The sequence below is a fragment of the Rhyacophila brunnea genome, unplaced genomic scaffold, assembly GCF_057557595.1.
Source record: "Rhyacophila brunnea isolate RB1 unplaced genomic scaffold, BYU_Rbru_1.0 scaffold_1, whole genome shotgun sequence".
Lineage (NCBI taxonomy): Eukaryota > Metazoa > Arthropoda > Insecta > Trichoptera > Rhyacophilidae > Rhyacophila > Rhyacophila brunnea.
The window spans coordinates 26,229,547-26,247,372 of NW_028232751.1; the positions used below are offsets into that span (position 1 = coordinate 26,229,547).

Consider the following 17,826-nt stretch of genomic DNA (forward strand, 5'->3'; position numbering starts at 1 on the left):
ACAATGTAGATAAGACTAAACATAGGTGAAATATGTTTCATCAAATTATATATCTAACTATTTATATACATAATTTCGTTCTGCATCTTCTTCATACATGTTTTCCTAATTATTTTCAAGGTTTGACAACTTTAAAGACTTGTAAAAATAATGATATTGTTCCTGAATAATGCCCATTGATATCTTTTTCGCAGTGAGGGAAAGTGCTGCGTTATATTTAGGCTGGAGTCGAAAAGATGAATGTTTGTTCTGTTTCCTCTTCGTATGACTTGGCGCATTTTGAATGGCATGTCAAATCCATATTTTCTCCATCCGTATCAATCTTCTTATTCTTTAATATGCATTTTTGTAATTCAGAAAAATCAAGAAAATCTTGCCATATCATCTGAGTTACATTATATTTTTTGTATGCCATCTGAACAGCAGAGCACCATGCGGATGGATGGTATATATACAAATGCTTTAGTTTTCGATTCTCACATGAACAGAATCTCATTTCATTTGCATGTGCTTGGATTCAAAGAACATTACATTTGATTAACTATCGGAATGACTATGTTTTACAACCAACACTTTGTGGCACCATCCATCTTCTTTCTGAAATGAACATTATCGGACATCAAGTGTCCTTGATTAATCGGCATTAATGTCAATCACACAGGTGTAAGAGGATATTCGCCTATATGACATTAAAATTTCATATGGATTTGTAGATATACCGAGTAATATCTGGCAAACTGCTATACGTACGAGTTTCATCTTTGTACATATAATAGAACTGCGTCCTAGCAAGACAATGCAATATTTAACTCAAAACAGTCATTTTTGTAGTTTCGCCCTTATGATCCTACACCCCCGTTGTAATATAGTGAATTTCAAAAAATATCTATTTGTTAGCTTGGTGGCAACACTTAAGTCTTCCTCGTGAATGTTGTCACTTTTAATGCTAATGGAAACTATTAGAGATGACATTTGGACAAGTAATGAGTTGCTGATTGTATTTACTAGGATATTATTTTTGTTTTGTATTATTATTGTCTGTTAAAATAATGAATGTCAGGCAGCTACCATTACGTAAATGTAAAATTTGTGCTACGTCAAATGCAAGACAGGACACACCACATGCATCCATAATGGGAAGCTCAAGATTATTTAGAATATTTTCATAAGTTCTCAGTAATTTTTGACACGATAGCCCGGTGAATCATCCCCAGAAATTAGAATTGTTACAATACGGTCACAGTTCCAACTTAATACTCGACGATCGTGGCACCCTGAGAATCTGCCAATGTAATTTGAGCTATAGATTTAATAATTTTAAAATAAACTTTTATTTATCTTGACAGATGAAGAAACAGTAATATTATCTTTATGCAAGCATATAAGAATTTACTAAACCAAATCTTCCACCATATTCCATGATTCCTGCACTAAATGTGATAACCCTCCTAATAATTTTATCAAATGTTACAGTTATAAACAAAACATTATACATTCTGGACACCTACATAGACTTTTGGGAAACTGATCACATAATTGAGTATTTTATGGGTGTCATAAATTAAACAAGTATTAAAATATTATGTCACCATTGAAAGGAAGTAGGTTTATTCAGTGATTTGAGATTCAAATTCTTCATTATTTCAAACACAATTTTGAGAGTTACCATCTTTAGAATAGAATCATGTACATAACAATATCCACACCGGTTATTAAAAGAATCAATTATAAGCAACTCAGAAGAGTCAAAACACATGTCTCTTATAGAATTGAGCCTCTCTCCTAAAAAGTAATGTTTTCTTGATACCTTCATTTTCAGATAACTTAAAACACGACATTCCAGTTCAAAAATCATGTGATACATGCTGTGCATCACCACTCCAATACTTCTAACGCTATTTATTGTGACGATTTAATATAGCGTTGTGAACTTAGAATTTTTTAATATGCATATAGCATGTAATATCAGGCGTTAAATGGAGCCATTTCGACATTGCAAAATGTTTAAAAGTTGACATAGAGATATAGAATATTACACCATATTTCTGTTTCGAAATGCTGGCCGTTTGTACCTTATCTATCCTATCAATAAAAATGCAATATAGATGTGTAAACCAATATATATGCAATATATTCTTGTTCCCGTAAAAACAATACCCGAATATGGTTTTTTTTTTAAAAATATAGTTCCTATACATCTTTTGAGAAAACCTAGCACTTTTCTAGTTTATTTTCTTCCTTTGAATTGATTTAGTGAAAATTAGTGTTATCTGACAATGCTCTTTATCTGGAGAAAGGGCCAATTGTTAATAAGCAGGCGCTACTAGATAGATGCGTTGCAAAGTCTGTTACATATTTTGTGCACGGCAAACATAAGTAATTTTAAGACTTAACAAAAATTGGGAAAGGCTTGAAAGTTATTGAGTTTACTGGTTTATTTAATTAAACAAGAACAAAATAAAAGTAGCACAAGCAAGCAATAGTGGCGAAGACAACTTGTTGGGAGAAAGTATATAAATGCAGAATTATTATTCAAATGCACATTCAAAATATTTTACCCTTGAAACAGCCTACAGAAACTGTCAAAAAATATGTTGCATACAATCTATACTATACAAAACAGTGGTGAAGGGTAGAGGTAGGCTGTTAAGATCCGACATAAATAGTGCACACTAAATTTTGTTAGTCGTACATATTTGTTATCATTGAACTAAGCCTACAATTTTCAGATAGTGTTGGTTAGTCTTTAAAATTCAATTAAACCTTGCTTAATCCAAGACATACTTGATAATAGTCAAAGCATATTTTATAGATAGAAGAGTATTTTTTATTGATTATGATTTGGGTGGGCAGGGCTTAATAAATTTAAAAAAATTAACCAACGCCATCTGAAAATTGTATTCTTAGTTCAATGAAAACGGATAAGTATGACTGACAATGTTAAGTGTGCACTATTTATGTTGGATCTTAACAGCATACCTTCATCCATCGCCACTGATACATAATACAACTACTAACAACTTTCCTGTAAAATAGTTCAAATGTGAATAGGAACAAAATTTTCAGTCAATTGAGCAATAAAAACAACTGCAAGGTAGATGCAAAAAAGAATAACAGAAAAGAATAAAAAATACACACTTATTACATACAGTAAACAGTAACATAGAACAAAGCGCAGCAATTCATTTGGGCTGACCTGTTAAAATCTCTGATGTGACAAAATTTACAGGGGAAATAAGAAAAACTGCTCTAGAAGCACAAACATGAAGGTAGAATTTCAATTTTGTCAAAGTCTGTGAGACGTCATGTTAAATCAGAGGTTTCTACAATTGCTTATATTTTAATTTTGGTGGTAGGTCATTGAGGTTTTTACTAAACTATGTAGTAAACGAACAGTAAGCATAAAAAACAATTCAGTCGTATCGAAGGTTTCAACAGTTCAACGATGATATTATGTTGGTGATTCCTCACTTTGTAATTTCAATTATTACAGATGGATAGATAAATCAATTTGTACCATCACCAGATTAGGTTCAACAAATTTTCATAAAGAAATTGTTTTTTAGAAGCTAAGTTAAACATTAAAATAGAACCTACGCCACTGCAAGCAACATAATTATTATAATTAAATCAAGATGCGCTAAATTATATTTAAAATGCAATGGGCAATATGACAAAATATATAATAAAATACATTACATAGGAAGTATTTTCTTTCTGTCGATGAATGGCAGGTCTCAGCTGTAGCGTTTTAAGGGTACTGGAATATAACACTTCAAACAATACATGTAGGTTCCCAAGATGCTACACAAATGAAACACTTTTCCACTTTACTTAACGCATTCACTGCGGACCTGTTAATCACTAATTAATTACCACATTTCAATAACATGCTAATTATATCTAATGGCCAACTCAATAGTTGCGTTGGACGCACGTAATGAGTTAAAGAGTCCATCATTGTGACATTTATATTGTGCGCCACTTTCACATCTTCCGGTCCATGATCGTATGTTTTCAGAGCGTTTATGAAAAATGCTGGTTAATGGAGGGTATAGCTGTTCAGCATGACATGTTTTATAAATGCGTTTAAAAATTAATAAACCTAAAAAATCTCAACACCACTGCACATGGATGTACTGAAATATGACTATATTCTAAAACATTAGATCGAGAGGTTTAAAAGAATACTATTTTATGTAATAAAAATACTTTATGCAGTCATCAAAATGTTTAAAATAAATATAAAGGATAATAATGCCTCAAACTTATATAAACAGATTATCTACAACGTTTAAGGAATGTTCAGGCTAATGCTTTGAAAATACCATAAAATCTCCATTTTGAGCTACATTGGGCATGTGGGCCATTAATGAAATGTGTCCATTTTTCTATCCGGCTGACATGACCCTTAGTCATAACAATGAAATTTAGAGAACCCTGCCGTATAAAATTTAAAGCAAAAAAATTATTTTCAATTACTTCCTGCAGTAAGTTCTCATGCCACTAATAACGTGGAACAACACTGCAGGATTACATTAATCATATATTGGACATAGCTTATACTTAAGGTATCAATATATTAGTGTAGTCACCTACATGAACCTGAAAATTTATTGGATGATTGAACAGTATTTATATTGAGGTAGTCTATTTTCTAAAATTTCTATGATTGCTTGTCTCAACATTTTCAATGATTGCCTGTCTAGATTGCATCTTTTCTAGTAATCATTTCCGTATTTATGACAAAACTTAATTTATTGTTGGTGGATTAGTTTCATTTTGAAATTTGGCAACATTGAGCCATCCATCACAATGTTAAAAAACATCATTTATATTATATTGTATTTGTAGGTTAGAGTATCTAAATTTGGCAATGTTCTATTTGATAATCTATAAACAGTATTTTTCCTCATCATTATTATGGACATCACAAATAATATTGTCTTGACAAAATATCGCCTATCGAGTGATTAAAGACTGGTGCTCATATCTTTTCATACGAACCAGTTACATGTTTGAATCCCGTTACACACATAAAAAGATATGTGGTAGTGTGAAAATTGGTTCTAACTCATTGTTTGATTATAATGTCACTTTTACTCCATTAATCCTGTATATCGCAATTAATGAAATTCGTCGTTGAAACTAGAAAATTGTGTAACTCCGTTTTAATCGAAAATTGACTTTGAATGCCATCTAGTGGCCGTTGATAATATCTATCCATCTTGCAAATTTTGTAATTTCAGAAAAATTGTAACATTGTTAAATCATGGATGATTTAACTCCAAACCATATATTTGTATAGGAAACCATAATGTTTTTTATCTCTCCTGTAAAGTAGTGTTTTTGGAGTTACACAATTTTCTAGTTTCAATGACGATATGTCTTATTTTTCTATCCGGCTGACATAACCCTTAGTCATAACAATGAAATTTAGGGAACCCTGCCATATACAATTACAATAAATTTAAAGCAAAAAATTATTTTCAATTACATCCTGCAGTGAGTTCTCATGCTACTAATAACGTGGAACAACACTGCAGGATTACATTAGTCATATATGTATATGTATTGGACATAGCCTATACTTAAGGCATCAATATATATTATTGTAGTTTACCTACATGAACCGGAAACTTTATCTGATGATTGAACAGTATTTCCATTGAGAGGTAGTCCATTTTCAGAAATGTCATACATACCTTTGACATCTGTTATGGTAGATGAGTGATCTGCATTTGTATTGACTACACTCCTGTCCGTTATCGACATAATATTACTTGTAGTTCCACTCGGACATGATTTATCGACATCTACATGTTGTGTAGATCTTTTGGGTACTTGGGCACCAACTTCACTTGTTTCTGCAACATTCGTTTTGAACCGCTTAGCTTTCAAGTCTGATAAGGTTTCCTCACTGGAGCGCATGACATTCTGTAGGCTGCTAGGTACTGAAATATTAAAATTTTGATTTTCATCAATATCGTTTACGGTCATACGAGTGCCTACCAAATTTCCGGTTCTGTGTGTGTTAATGGGTCATAAAATGTCAGGATTTTTTTTATTCATCATCATCAGCCGGGGTCAATCCACTGCTGGATGAAGGCCTCCCCAAGCTTTCTCCAACTCTCTCGGTCCTGTGTTGTTCGCTGCCACGTATTTCCGCCGAATTTTACCAGTTCGTCAATCCAGCGGATTTTAGGGCGACCCTGTGGCCGTTTCGTACCCCTTGGGTACCATTGGATGACGGCATTTGTCTAGCGGCCGTCCTTTCGGCGAGCAATGTGCCCCGCCCATCTCTATTTCAGCTGTTTGGCAACGTCTATTACATCGCGTACTCTTGTCTGCTTCCTAACCCATTCGTTTCTCTTACGGTCCTTTCGCGTGATGCCCAACATGCACCTCTCCATGCCTCGCTGTGTGACTCTTAGCCTTTGGACATCTCTCGTGTTGAGGGTCCACGTCTCGCAGCCATAGGTGAGCACGGGTAGCACACATTGGTTGAACACCCTACGCTTAAGACATAATGGTAGGTCACTCTTGAAGATACTATTCAGACGTCCGAAAGCACTCCATCCCAGCTTTGTTCTTCGAGCAATTTCATCGTGCATGCTTCCGTCTATGGACACCTGCTGTCCGAGATAGACGTAGCTGCTGACTTGCTCGAGTTGGGTGCCAGAAATACAGATAATCGCAGGGTCCGAAAACAGCAAAACGCAGTTCCTCATCACTTTTGTCTTTGAGACATTTATCTTTAGACCGACTGTTTGACTGACATCCGCGAGTTCTTGCATTCTACCTTGGAGATCTTTCGGTTCTTGTGACAGTATAACAATATCATCTGCAAAGCGCAGGTGACTGAGGTGCTCTCCATTAATTGGAACACCTTTTTCCACCCAATCAAGTTTCCTAAATAAGTCCTCAAGAGTAGCGGTGAATAGTTTAGGTGAAATGGTATCACCTTGCCGGACATCTTTGTTAATGGGGAATTTACACGACCGTTTGTGGAGTTTCACGCATGCTGTGGCATCACTGTATATACTGTTCAATATGTTTATGTAGCATCTGGAAATTCCTTGGTTGTTTCTTAAAATATGTAATTTATGACAATCATCGGTGTTCTTAATAACGAGGTTGTACGGTATTGTCTAATGGTATTATCTATTTTACAATTGGTGCTTCATTTTATTCAATCATGACTGCTTTATTTATATTAAACTTTCCTTTCATAGATGAAACTAATCTACGTCGTATTTTTCGTAAAAGCAATAATGCTTTCGAATTCAAAAGTTTCATTAGTAAATGCATATCAGACGCAGATGAATGAAAATCTAATTAATATATATATATTTTTTTAATAACTCAATTCATATGATTGTGCTGGAAACGGTTTATGCATAATACGTGGTATACTATCACAATAAGCATTTACTTTAATTTATTTAGGTACCTACCTTCCGCTATAGTAATCATGTACTTACTTCTCAAGAGACTTCTTATATTATATTGTAATGATTATATTTATTCAATAACATTTATTCGGCATTCGGATTATCCGGCCATAATGTAATTTCAGAAATGTCATACATACCCTCGCCACCTGTTGTGGTAAATGTGTGATCTGCATTTGTATCGACTACACTCATGTTAGCACGACATATTCGCATTCTTCTGTATCCACCCGGACATGGTTTATCGACATCTGCATGATGTGTAGAAGATCTTTTGGGTACACGGGCATCAACTTCACTTGTTTCTGCAACATTCGTTTTCAGCCGCTTAGCTTTCAAGTCTGATGAGGTTTGCTCAGTGGAGCACATTTCTCTCTGCACGCTGCTAGGTACTGAAATATTCAAATACATATAAATATGTTTGTATATGGGGAATATGTTGAATAATAATTAAGTAATAAATGAATAATTTATTGGAAGTTATGGAATGAACTTGAATAATTCATATTATATGTATCTGAAATTACATTAATGTACATGTAATACGTATCATTGAACATATATGTATCTGAACAAACAATAATTTCTATAAATATTGTTTTGTCATAACCCATCCACCCCATGTTTTTGAATACGGTTATAAGCCAGATGGCATGCAAAACGTATGATTTGGCTTCATCCAAATTTTGTATATAAGCATCTGGCCGAACTCGGACACCGAATGCCCCTCTGCCATAAGTTGAACAAGCCGATTACATTTGACAAATTGCACTGACAGCCCGCTTCTGTTGTTAATTATTATCATACTTGTTTTCTTCCATGTTTCATTATGACTGAGTGAATTATTTTGATTACAGTAAGTAAAACCGGACCGAAAATCGAAAAAAATTCGATTTATGAATTATAAATAAAATGTATGGGGGAAAAATATTAAAATTTTGATTTTTATCAATATCGTTAACGGTCATGCGAGTGCCTACCAAATTTCCGGTTCCGTGTGTGTTAATGGGTCATAAAATGTCAGGATTTTTCTATTACTTTCTTAAAATATGTAATTTATGATGTTTTACGAAAAGTCTGTCACAATTTTCAATGACTGGCTCATGAAATAGTGTATTTTATTACGATTTATTGAATATTTTTATATGCCAGGACTCTGAATTAATTTCGAATTACGAAATTCGAATTAAAGGTATGGTTTTATACAAAAATAATGTTCAAGGGACTTTTCGTGAAAATTTCGAATTACGGCGAATTTCGAATCATCTGTGTTCTTATTAACCTTTTCGTCGCGCCAATGGTCGCCCCAATGTATATCATTTGTCGGCGGCGTGATTTTTACGAATCATAAATCATATCATAACTCGTTAAAAACTGTCATTAAAAATCCGAGAAGCAGTAGAACCGATAAATATACATTCCTAATAATTTTACGACATCTAAAAATAAACAAATACGACTTAAATGAGGCGATAGAGCTTGAACAAACACGTCCCATAGTAAAAAAAACCATGCATAGGTACATACCAGGCGGCCACTGTCGTACTTCAAGTGGCATGGACACTTCGAGTGCTTAAAGTCAGACAACGTTATCTACAAAAAAGTGTTTTTTTTTTTTTTGAGATAACGTTATTTTACATTTATGGCTACATGATAGTCAAACAACATTATGTCAATCTTTTCTAATTTCTTATTAAATCGTCAGTAAAGTTTAACGCTAACTACATAAGTTACCCTTGTTTTCATATTTTCTTAAAACTATCCCTATAAATTTTAACATCATCATAAGCAAGATAAATGTACAATACACAATAAATTATAAAATATTAACATTAGGTTTTAAATAAACATTTCCCTTGTTGAGTTACAAGAATCTAAAATAACGATTTTTGGCTCTCCTGTAAAGTTGCACTTTTGTAGATAGTGTTGTTTGACACTAAGCCCTCGACTTGCGCCGATGACAAGTTTATTAGGGCATGATACGTGGGAACCCCACTTCAAACACAGAACACATTAATATTTTACAGAGCACATAAAAAATATTACGAAATCACTTTATTTATTATTGAGGGGTTATTTCAAAACACTTAACATAAAATTTTATCGGACAAGAATTTAAAATTTAATAGTTTCATGGTAATCGTAAAAACAGGGCTGAGGGCACAAAGCTACATCACATTCTCGACACATAATATTTGTCATTTTTCTTTTTGTATTTTTAATGGTAGATTGGGAACATACCCGACACCGCCTAAATGCTTTGACTTTTTTCTCAGTTGGGGGAACTTGACGTGGCAAATGTTTTAAAAGTTCGGTTTTTAACATTCTTTTTGGATTATTACTGGAAGAAGGTATATTTAATGATGTTGAAGGTTTTGAGGCACTACCATATTTTTCTATTAATTGACGAATTACTTTTATCTGAAAATCGGCCAAAGAAGTTTTTTTACCGGTTATGACTGTGTAAATAATACTAGCATTTAATAAAAATAAATCAATGATGTGGAAACCAACTTTTTTGTACCACTTAATTGTTTTTCGCATGCACGACAGACTACTCAACATCATGTCAACTTTATCGACAGAGCCCATGTTTTTGTTGTAATCAACAACGCACTTCGGTTTTATAATGTGTAGTCCTGTGGCTCTATTGGTTTTATGTGTGGGCACCATTGAGTCGTCGTGCATGGTAGTTATCATGTGTACCTCCCTTTTGTCATGCCATTTCAACACAAGCAAAGGGTGTCGGTTTAAAGATTTTATTTCACCCTTTTTTAATTTTTAAATTTTCGGCATTTGCTTCCGATTGCTGCGAACTGTCCCGCACGCATTTGTTTTTTGTTTAAACAAATGTTCAAATAATTCTGGGCTGCTGTACCAATTGTTGCAAAAAAGTTTATGGCCTTTGCCAAAATAGTCCCTCATCAATGTGGTCACAACAGCCCCAGACACACCCAACTTCTCACTATCGGTAATTTCCGTTCCGTCGCCACAATAAATTATAAAATCTAAAATATATCCAGTTTCAACATCACAAATCACAAATAAATTAATCCCAAACCTATGTCTTTTTGAAGGTATAAACTGCTTAAATATAAGTCGTCCTTTAAATACTATAATACTTTCATCTATACAGAGGTTTTCATTCGGCAACATCGAGTCTTTGAACAAATTTCTGCAGTGGTCGAGAAGTGTTCTAATTTTGTAAAGTCTATCAGCGGCAGGGGTTTCACTGTCAGAGTAGTGAAGCATTTGCAAAATTAGCTCATAACGATCTCTGACCATCGTTTGGCTAAAAATTTTTGCATTTAACAAAGGGTCGGTACTCCAGTGTTCCTCTATTGTAAGACGGCGGTTTCTCGTCATCAATAGGGTAACAGCGTAAAATATGTAAAATTCGCTTATGGAAGTATCATACCAGTTATGAATTCGGGCGTTAGGTGTGTGGACTTGTGTGTTGGTCAGATGATCATGATAGCCGTTGGTAAAGTTCACTATTTTACCCATTATATCTTCATTTAAAAAGTGTGTGAAAAACTCCATTTCACTTGAATTCTCATTCAAGCCTACACTTGGATTAACACCAGTGTTAAAACTGTCAAAGTCATACACAATTGGCACAAATGGTCCCGCGGTCCACGGTTGACGTGGAGCCTCTGGTGCTTCATGTCCAGAGGTGGAAGTGGAAGCCTCTGGTGCTTCATCATGTCCAGAGGTGGAAGTGGAAGCCTCTCCCACATTATGGTCAACATCAGAAGGGTCGTCAATATTGTGTGGTTCTGCCAGCCCTGTTTCTCCTTCATCATCAGTTTCCATTTCATAATCGGAATCCAAGTATTCAATGGATTCTTGGGCTTCCTCATCGGATACACTATCACGCGCAGACATTTTGATCGCAATGTACAAAAATTAACTTTAAATATTTCACTACACAATGTACCTACACGAACTTATTGTCACTATTACAAATGTATATAAAAATATATATGAAGAATCTGTGAACTCGAAATTATATTATTGAAATTTAAAATACTACTTAATCACATTTTACACTAATTTCAATGGGTAAAATGCATGAAATCTCCAATATTATGATTAAAATAATTACACTTAATCACAGAATCGCGTATTCAAAGTAATTTTATAAAAGCCGAAACTGAATGGTATCGATAACCGTACGAAACCAGACACACACTGTTGAAATAGTATCACCGCACTATTCCAAACAAAGCCGGAGCCGGAAATGATATCACGCGCCTGCGCATATTACGCAACCAACTAGCGGAGATATTTGAATCGACAAAACTGATTATTTGTATTTTGAAGGAAGTCGATATGGGTCGAGTCTTTGCTATATTACGAACTATTTCATAATGTTTGGATGACAGAAATCAACAGATGTCAGTAGAATAATAATGAAGCAAGTTCGTAAAACAAATTTCGTCTCTGTTGCTTACCAAATAACGAAAACACAACAGTAGAAACTTACTGTCACCTCTAGGCGACGCTCGCGGCTCACGTATACGGCGATCACCGGCATCGCTACATGACGCGCGCGAGGAATAGGTTAACGAGGTTCTACGGTATTGTCTATTTTACAATTGGTGCTTCATTTTATTCAATCATGACTGCTTTATTTATATTAAACTTTCCTTTCATAGATGAAACTAATCTACAACGTCATATTTTTCGTAAAAGCAATAATGCTTTCGAATTCAAAAGTTTCATTAGTAAATGCATATCAGACGCAGATGAATGAAAATCTAATTAATATATATATATTTTTTTAATAACTCAATTCATATGATTGTGCTGGAAACGGTTTATGCATAATACGTGGTATACTATCACAATAAGCATTTACTTTAATTTATTTAGGTACCTACCTTCCGCTATAGTAATCATGTACCTACTTCTCAAGAGACTTCTTATATTATATTGTAATGATTATATTTATTCAATAACATTATTTCGGCATTCGGATTATCCGGCCATAATGTAATTTCAGAAATGTCATACATACCCTCGCCACCTGTTGTGGTAAATGTGTGATCTGCATTTGTATCGACTACACTCATGTTAGCGCGACATATTCGCATTCTTCGGTATCCACCCGGACATGGTTTATCGACATCTGCATGATGTGTAGAAGATCTTTTGGGTACACGGGCATCAACTTCACTTGTTTCTGCAACATTCGTTTTCAGCCGCTTAGCTTTCAAGTCTGATGAGGTTTGCTCAGTGGAGCACATTTCTCTCTGCACGCTGCTAGGTACTGAAATATTCAAATACATATAAATATGTTTGTATATGGGGAATATGTTGAATAATAATTAAGTAATAAATGAATAATTTATTGGAAGTTATGGAATGAACTTGAATAATTCATATTATATGTATCTGAAATTACATTAATGTACATGTAATACGTATCATTGAACATATATGTATCTGAACAAACAATAATTTCTATAAATATTGTTTTGTTATAACCCATCCACCCCATGTTTTTGAATACGGTTATAAGCCAGATGGCATGCAAAACGTATGATTTGGCTTCATCCAAATTTTGTATATAAGCATCTGGCCGAACTCGGACACCGAATGCCCCTCTGCCATAAGTTGAACAAACCGATTACATTTGACAAATTGCACTGACAGCCCGCTTCTGTTGTTAATTATTATCATACTTGTTTTCTTCCATGTTTCATTATGACTGAGTGAATTATTTTGATTACAGTAAGTAAAACCGGACCGAAAATCGAAAAAAATTCGATTTATGAATTATAAATAAAATGTATGGGGGAAAAATATTAAAATTTTGATTTTTATCAATATCGTTTACGGTCATGCGAGTGCCTACCAAATTTCCGGTTCCGTGTGTGTTAATGGGTCATAAAATGTCAGGATTTTTCTATTACTTTCTTAAAATATGTAATTTATGATGTTTTACGAAAAGTCTGTCACAATTTTCAATGACTGGCTCATGAAATAGTGTATTTTATTACGATTTATTGAATATTTTTATATGCCAGGACTCTGAATTAATTTCGAATTACGAAATTCGAATTAAAGGTATGGTTTTATACAAAAATAATGTTCAAGGGACTTTTCGTGAAAATTTCGAATTACGGCGAATTTCGAATCATCTGTGTTCTTATTAACCTTTTCGTCGCGCCAATGGTCGCCCCAATGTATATCATTTGTCGGCGGCGTGATTTTTACGAATCATAAATCATATCATAACTCGTTAAAAACTGTCATTAAAAATCCGAGAAGCAGTAGAACCGATAAATATACATTCCTAATAATTTTACGACATCTAAAAATAAACAAATACGACTTAAATGAGGCGATAGAGCTTGAACAAACACGTCCCATAGTAAAAAAAACCATGCATAGGTACATACCAGGCGGCCACTGTCGTACTTCAAGTGGCATGGACACTTCGAGTGCTTAAAGTCAGACAACGTTATCTACAAAAAAGTGTTTTTTTTTTTTTTGAGATAACGTTATTTTACATTTATGGCTACATGATAGTCAAACAACATTATGTCAATCTTTTCTAATTTCTTATTAAATCGTCAGTAAAGTTTAACGCTAACTACATAAGTTACCCTTGTTTTCATATTTTCTTAAAACTATCCCTATAAATTTTAACATCATCATAAGCAAGATAAATGTACAATACACAATAAATTATAAAATATTAACATTAGGTTTTAAATAAACATTTCCCTTGTTGAGTTACAAGAATCTAAAATAACGATTTTTGGCTCTCCTGTAAAGTTGCACTTTTGTAGATAGTGTTGTTTGACACTAAGCCCTCGACTTGCGCCGATGACAAGTTTATTAGGGCATGATACGTGGGAACCCCACTTCAAACACAGAACACATTAATATTTTACAGAGCACATAAAAAATATTACGAAATCACTTTATTTATTATTGAGGGGTTATTTCAAAACACTTAACATAAAATTTTATCGGACAAGAATTTAAAATTTAATAGTTTCATGGTAATCGTAAAAACAGGGCTGAGGGCACAAAGCTACATCACATTCTCGACACATAATATTTGTCATTTTTCTTTTTGTATTTTTAATGGTAGATTGGGAACATACCCGACACCGCCTAAATGCTTTGACTTTTTTCTCAGTTGGGGGAACTTGACGTGGCAAATGTTTTAAAAGTTCGGTTTTTAACATTCTTTTTGGATTATTACTGGAAGAAGGTATATTTAATGATGTTGAAGGTTTTGAGGCACTACCATATTTTTCTATTAATTGACGAATTACTTTTATCTGAAAATCGGCCAAAGAAGTTTTTTTACCGGTTATGACTGTGTAAATAATACTAGCATTTAATAAAAATAAATCAATGATGTGGAAACCAACTTTTTTGTACCACTTAATTGTTTTTCGCATGCACGACAGACTACTCAACATCATGTCAACTTTATCGACAGAGCCCATGTTTTTGTTGTAATCAACAACGCACTTCGGTTTTATAATGGGTAGTCCTGTGGCTCTATTGGTTTTATGTGTGGGCACCATTGAGTCGTCGTGCATGGTAGTTATCATGTGTACCTCCCTTTTGTCATGCCATTTCAACACAAGCAAAGGGTGTCGGTTTAAAGATTTTATTTCACCCTTTTTTAATTTTTAAATTTTCGGCATTTGCTTCCGATTGCTGCGAACTGTCCCGCACGCATTTGTTTTTTGTTTAAACAAATGTTCAAATAATTCTGGGCTGCTGTACCAATTGTTGCAAAAAAGTTTATGGCCTTTGCCAAAATAGTCCCTCATCAATGTGGTCACAACAGCCCCAGACACACCCAACTTCTCACTATCGGTAATTTCCGTTCCGTCGCCACAATAAATTATAAAATCTAAAATATATCCAGTTTCAACATCACAAATCACAAATAAATTAATCCCAAACCTATGTCTTTTTGAAGGTATAAACTGCTTAAATATAAGTCGTCCTTTAAATACTATAATACTTTCATCTATACAGAGGTTTTCATTCGGCAACATCGAGTCTTTGAACAAATTTCTGCAGTGGTCGAGAAGTGTTCTAATTTTGTAAAGTCTATCAGCGGCAGGGGTTTCACTGTCAGAGTAGTGAAGCATTTGCAAAATTAGCTCATAACGATCTCTGACCATCGTTTGGCTAAAAATTTTTGCATTTAACAAAGGGTCGGTACTCCAGTGTTCCTCTATTGTAAGACGGCGGTTTCTCGTCATCAATAGGGTAACAGCGTAAAATATGTAAAATTCGCTTATGGAAGTATCATACCAGTTATGAATTCGGGCGTTAGGTGTGTGGACTTGTGTGTTGGTCAGATGATCATGATAGCCGTTGGTAAAGTTCACTATTTTACCCATTATATCTTCATTTAAAAAGTGTGTGAAAAACTCCATTTCACTTGAATTCTCATTCAAGCCTACACTTGGATTAACACCAGTGTTAAAACTGTCAAAGTCATACACAATTGGCACAAATGGTCCCGCGGTCCACGGTTGACGTGGAGCCTCTGGTGCTTCATGTCCAGAGGTGGAAGTGGAAGCCTCTGGTGCTTCATCATGTCCAGAGGTGGAAGTGGAAGCCTCTCCCACATTATGGTCAACATCAGAAGGGTCGTCAATATTGTGTGGTTCTGCCAGCCCTGTTTCTCCTTCATCATCAGTTTCCATTTCATAATCGGAATCCAAGTATTCAATGGATTCTTGGGCTTCCTCATCGGATACACTATCACGCGCAGACATTTTGATCGCAATGTACAAAAATTAACTTTAAATATTTCACTACACAATGTACCTACACGAACTTATTGTCACTATTACAAATGTATATAAAAATATATATGAAGAATCTGTGAACTCGAAATTATATTATTGAAATTTAAAATACTACTTAATCACATTTTACACTAATTTCAATGGGTAAAATGCATGAAATCTCCAATATTATGATTAAAATAATTACACTTAATCACAGAATCGCGTATTCAAAGTAATTTTATAAAAGCCGAAACTGAATGGTATCGATAACCGTACGAAACCAGACACACACTGTTGAAATAGTATCACCGCACTATTCCAAACAAAGCCGGAGCCGGAAATGATATCACGCGCCTGCGCATATTACGCAACCAACTAGCGGAGATATTTGAATCGACAAAACTGATTATTTGTATTTTGAAGGAAGTCGATATGGGTCGAGTCTTTGCTATATTACGAACTATTTCATAATGTTTGGATGACAGAAATCAACAGATGTCAGTAGAATAATAATGAAGCAAGTTCGTAAAACAAATTTCGTCTCTGTTGCTTACCAAATAACGAAAACACAACAGTAGAAACTTACTGTCACCTCTAGGCGACGCTCGCGGCTCACGTATACGGCGATCACCGGCATCGCTACATGACGCGCGCGAGGAATAGGTTAACGAGGTTCTACGGTATTGTCTATTTTACAATTGGTGCTTCATTTTATTCAATCATGACTGCTTTATTTATATTAAACTTTCCTTTCATAGATGAAACTAATCTACAACGTCATATTTTTCGTAAAAGCAATAATGCTTTCGAATTCAAAAGTTTCATTAGTAAATGCATATCAGACGCAGATGAATGAAAATCTAATTAATATATATATATTTTTTTAATAACTCAATTCATATGATTGTGCTGGAAACGGTTTATGCATAATACGTGGTATACTATCACAATAAGCATTTACTTTAATTTATTTAGGTACCTACCTTCCGCTATAGTAATCATGTACCTACTTCTCAAGAGACTTCTTATATTATATTGTAATGATTATATTTATTCAATAACATTATTTCGGCATTCGGATTATCCGGCCATAATGTAATTTCAGAAATGTCATACATACCCTCGCCACCTGTTGTGGTAAATGTGTGATCTGCATTTGTATCGACTACACTCATGTTAGCGCGACATATTCGCATTCTTCGGTATCCACCCGGACATGGTTTATCGACATCTGCATGATGTGTAGAAGATCTTTTGGGTACACGGGCATCAACTTCACTTGTTTCTGCAACATTCGTTTTCAGCCGCTTAGCTTTCAAGTCTGATGAGGTTTGCTCAGTGGAGCACATTTCTCTCTGCACGCTGCTAGGTACTGAAATATTCAAATACATATAAATATGTTTGTATATGGGGAATATGTTGAATAATAATTAAGTAATAAATGAATAATTTATTGGAAGTTATGGAATGAACTTGAATAATTCATATTATATGTATCTGAAATTACATTAATGTACATGTAATACGTATCATTGAACATATATGTATCTGAACAAACAATAATTTCTATAAATATTGTTTTGTTA

At 34.2% G+C, this 17,826-nt stretch overlaps 1 protein-coding gene across 2 annotated transcripts in view; it reads right to left on the bottom strand.

Moving 5' to 3' along the window:
• The window catches only part of LOC147079628 (uncharacterized), a 40,995-nt gene that overhangs the window by 10,728 nt on the left and 12,441 nt on the right, over positions 1–17,826 (bottom strand). The window contains exons 4-8 of one of the 2 annotated variants that reach the window (XR_015070028.1): positions 17,361–17,612; positions 12,478–12,729; positions 7,595–7,846; positions 5,706–5,954; positions 3,700–3,760 (exon numbers count right to left, since the gene is read on the bottom strand). Coding sequence is in view for 1 of the 2 variants with exons in the window: in XM_085942625.1 (XP_085798751.1) it covers positions 5,706–5,954; positions 7,595–7,846; positions 12,478–12,729; positions 17,361–17,612 (1,005 nt within the window). In the remaining variant the exon portion in view is untranslated. The remainder of the gene's footprint in view (positions 1–3,699; positions 3,761–5,705; positions 5,955–7,594; positions 7,847–12,477; positions 12,730–17,360; positions 17,613–17,826) is intronic. The other variant, XM_085942625.1, reaches the window with a different exon arrangement.